At 39.5% G+C, this 4,543-nt stretch overlaps 1 protein-coding gene across 1 annotated transcript in view; it reads right to left on the reverse strand.

The window, feature by feature from the left end:
* SCLT1 (sodium channel and clathrin linker 1) overlaps nucleotides 1-4,543 on the reverse strand; it is a 143,433-nt gene that overhangs the window by 88,954 nt on the left and 49,936 nt on the right. The window contains exons 9-10 of the mRNA XM_019522092.1: nucleotides 880-970; nucleotides 650-741 (exon numbers count right to left, since the gene is read on the reverse strand). Coding sequence (XP_019377637.1) covers nucleotides 650-741; nucleotides 880-970 — 183 coding nt within the window. The remainder of the gene's footprint in view (nucleotides 1-649; nucleotides 742-879; nucleotides 971-4,543) is intronic.

Below are 4,543 nucleotides of genomic sequence, written 5' to 3' on the forward strand. Positions count from 1 at the left end.
TGGTCTGTTCCTTGGGACAAGAGGGGCAGAAAGGAGAAACTTAGGGCTCTGGGGCACCCTTCAATGAGGTTTGTGACATACATTACAACTGGTGGTACTATAACTGAAGTCATGTCCTTCATTAGTATTCAAGAAACTATATCACTGACACTTATCACTAAAAGTTTCATTATAACAATGATTTTACTAGTTCCAAGACTCCCAACCTGAGGCTTAAAATCATGTCTTACTTGATTTAATATGGTGGAGGGCTGTATTAAGGTGGCCAATGCATGGAAATATTTCAGACTGAGAGTTAGATGGGCAGTTCCACCCAATATTAATGGAATTTGTGAATGGGATCCATGGATTAGCTTGATATGAGCTCTAATCTTACTTCAATGAACTGAAGTCATTTGCAAAACTACATGGGAGTAGGATCAAGCAAACAGTGGTCCCATAATCTTTATTCAGGTGAAAAGAAAGCAATTCAGAGAATTTTGAGAGGGTTCTATGAACTGAGCAGCAAAATTACTGTTAGTCCAGGATAAAGTAAGCATGTAAATTTTGAGAAACAGGAAATCCTAAAGATTACGAAACCCAAATTCTCAAATTTCATGTTGTTGTAATCAATTCCATCTTTCAAATCCAACAACATTAATCTCTTTACCTTGTTTCTAATTGTTTTATGCTAGATTGTAGTTGCTGCAAGCGTCTGTCTGATGCTTCCTCTCTCTCCCGAGCAGATACAACATCTTCTTCCTGCAAATCATGTGAATTAGCCAGAGATTTCTTACTTTTGCTTGAACATAAAAAATGAAATGTTATGATGTTACAAACTTTGAAGTGAATATAAGCGCTTTATGTTTGCACTAGAACAATCTCCTGCAGTTAGAATACCTTTCTCTCCACTTGAGATTGAAGATCCTCAATCACTTTAGTCATTTCATCAACCTTTGCAGTTGCTGTTCTCACATCTACCTTGGCTTGCCTGTGTATAAAGAGACCAATCTATGAATTAAAATTAGCTAAATATAGGGAGGAGCAGCAGGGAGGGGGGACGCTGCTGATTTATTAGAACAGACTTATTAGAACTTTATTTGACCAGCTGTGAAATCTACTTCAACATGAAAGCTGAATAGGAACACGTTCTGTTCCCTTGTATGCAGCAGCAACAGAGAGGGTTCCAATTTCATTAAAATTACTGTTGTACTGTCACGTGTGGTGGGAAGAAATTTCTGATGACCAAGCAGGAGATTGAAACTGTTTAAGTATTGTTCAACACAGCTGTGTTGGGGACACCATGACCAACATTTTCCAAAGTAATCTAATGATTAAGACATGTTAAAGGGGTATGTTTTTCAGAAGGATTTCGTGATTATTGGTCCCTTTAAGTTAATTTAAACTGGGTACCCAAAATTACTTGCTATTTCTGCAAATTATAGCCTATGTGCTTCAGAATGTTTGGATTTGGCTAGAGAAAGAGGGAAGGGCAAAAAAGAGCACATAAATGGGACCAGGGAAAGTGGGTCAGCAATCATAAAGTTTTTCTAAACCAAAAAACTGAAAGAAAAAACTTTATTACAACCCTATAATGTGAGAGAGGAAAAAGAACCCAGATTCTTTCTTCTTCTGCGATCCACTTCACCCACCTTATTATATCTGGAAGCAACTAAAACTTTACAGGTACTCTAGTCTTTTTATTAAGATACTTAGGTACCCACCATCCTGCTTCTGTTCATATCCAGAACTGTCTTTGTCTTGGCCTTTGTACCTTTTGTCTCTTACCAAATAATCATCTTAATTATGACTTAAGAAATTAGACAGAACAGAACCTATGTCCCTTGAGGGGCCTGATCTAGTAGGCATGCTCCATGCAAATCTATTACACACTGGATCAAGACTTTGGAAAATGCACATCTGGCCATTTTCTTTAAAATACATGCATATATATATCCAGCAGAAGAAGCAGTACCATAAATACGACTGCCAGTGTCAATTTTTTACATAATAATTTAGCAGCCAGGGCACTTGGCCAGGAAGTGGGAAACCCCAATCTACTGCTTTTTTTCAGCCTGAGACCCACATCTTCTACTACCCCTAAACCACCAGGTTATAGAATACTCTAGATAGGGACAATGTCCATCCTTCCTGCTAAAGCTGTGCCACTGTGCAGAACAGAATGTAAGGTTCATGAAGACAGAATGAAGAGAATAAATCTATGGTTAGTAGTTAAGGTACTAAGTGCTGGTGGTCCTGGTTTCAGCTATCTTCTCCATGTCATTGTTTATGGGATTTTGTTTTATATTACTGTCCTGGAGAGCAGGGGAATTGCACCAGAGAAAGTTCTCAGAGTAAGAATCTATACCCCCCAACTCTAGGTTTTTAAAATTCAGTGATAATGAACTCCTCAGGATTGTTTTCTCAGTGTAAAAATGGAAATTGTTATGTGGTACCTCAGGTTTCAAAAGGTAGGGATTGTATTCCTTCTATCACAGAGCTAGCATTTGGCAGATCGCTATGTTTCTGTCCTGCAAATTCAGATCAATAAACCAGGAGAGTGCCCCACTACATCACAGGAGCACTGTATGAATAAGTTAGTCAATATGAGACCCCTGGATACTATGATGGATAGGTAAATTCCTTTGCGTCAGTCAAAAATGCTAAGACATTTAAAAGTTTACTTTTCAATTTTCACTAATATTTGAATTGACATATTTACTGATGTTAAGAATATAGAATTTATCATTCCAGATCTAACCATTTGTCCATCTAGTCTTGGTGTTCTCTTTAGAATGATTTGATAATGACTGCTTTTGAAGAGAAGATATATAATATAATAAAACCACTGAACACCATTCAATCTGTCTTTTCCTACTTTTAACAAAAAATGAAGGAGGGAAGTCTGTTTAACCTCACTTTTCTACCCAGGAAAATCAAGCACTAAACTATCTGGATGGTAGAACTAGTCCCCCTACCAAAAAGCACAGAAGAAAGTTCTAGTATATTATAGCAGGAATTCAATGTTTTCAACTTCTTAAGTATCAAAATGTCATTGTTACTTCCTAAGAAAAAACAAAAAAGGAACAAAAGTAACACACCTTCAGAGACCAGCTGCCAAAAGTAGTTTATGATAGTTGCATTTGTAGCTTTTGCCACTATTTAATTAATATAATTGCTATTTTAGAGTTTCAGAGTCTGCACATTGGTAAGTAGAGTTCTTTTCTGAATTCCACAAAGACAGAAGTGTTCGTCATTGCAGCAGTGGCACTACTCAGATTAAAAAGGCAAAACAAGATATAGAGAAAGGATAACAAGCTCAAAAGTGTAATCAATTTCTTCTTGTCACAGATGTCTTGCAAAAGTAGTGAGTCTGTCTGTAGTAAAGATTTCTTAAAGAGAATTTATTTTCCAATTATTCTGTTCCTTCCATCATCACCATTGCATTCAACCTTTTACAACAGAGTAGCTTTTTGGTCCTTTTTAAGATTCTCTACTTCCATCCACACCCTTTAATGCAGCAATGTTAGGGTAATTTATGTACTCACAATTAACAGTATTAGAAAGAATAATAACTGTATCTTTGGAAACCAGAAGTGCCATCAAACAAACCAAATGCACAGTGGGTACATCTACACGACACATTTTACTCGAGATTAGAGCAAATTACTGCGCAAAAGGTGTCACCATCTACACGTACAGATGCTTACCAAGCAGTAATTTGCTTTAATCATGAATAAATTTGCTACCTGTAAATACAAGTAGCAAATTTACTCATAAGTAATTACTGTGCAGTATGACACGTGTAGATGGCCAACTGGGAGCAAATTTGCTTCTGGTCAGCCAGGCAGCACGGGGCAGGAGATTGCTTGCTGCCGGGACAGGCATCCAGGCCCAGCCCTGTGCTCCCTGCCAGCCATGGGCTAGCACTGAGGGGGAGCCTAGAGCTCCCCCTGGCTCCTGCAGGGGGCCAGTGCAGGGCCAGTGTGGGCTGGAGCAGGCTGCTGATGTATATACCCACCCTGGAACATTTGCATGCTCAGAATCATTGAACATTTGCATGCTCAGTATCATTGATGTTATAGACAAGATTGTATTCAAAGTGCATGCTGTAATTTAGTTTTAAGTACAGTAAAAGCTACATTAACCAGCACCTTACAAGCCGCTTGTAAGGTAAAATGAAACTGGAAGTGCCCACCGTAAAGCGCTGCTCCACCTGGTACTGGCTACTGGGGATGACCTAATCGGTGACCTAGTGATTGATGGGAAGCTGGGTGACAGCGACCACAAGCTGATCACCTTCACCATCCGCTGTAAAGATGGCAAGTCAGTCAGCAACTGAAGTCCTTGACTTCAGGAAAGCTGACTTTGACAAGCTCAGGAGGCTTGTCAGTGAGGCCCTAAGGGACCACGACCCCAGGGGGAGGGGAGTTCAGGAAGAGTGGTTGCTCCTCAAGGGAGTGATCCTCAATGCACAAGCTAATTCTATTCCATCTTGGAAGAAAGGCAGCAAGAGGGCACAGCAGGCCCTCTGGCTCTCCAGGGATCCAGCCAGCATGGGTTT

Source organism: Gavialis gangeticus, unplaced genomic scaffold (assembly GCF_001723915.1).
Source record: "Gavialis gangeticus isolate Ggan-Ray unplaced genomic scaffold, GavGan_comp1, whole genome shotgun sequence".
In the NCBI taxonomy this organism is placed as follows: domain Eukaryota; kingdom Metazoa; phylum Chordata; order Crocodylia; family Gavialidae; genus Gavialis; species Gavialis gangeticus.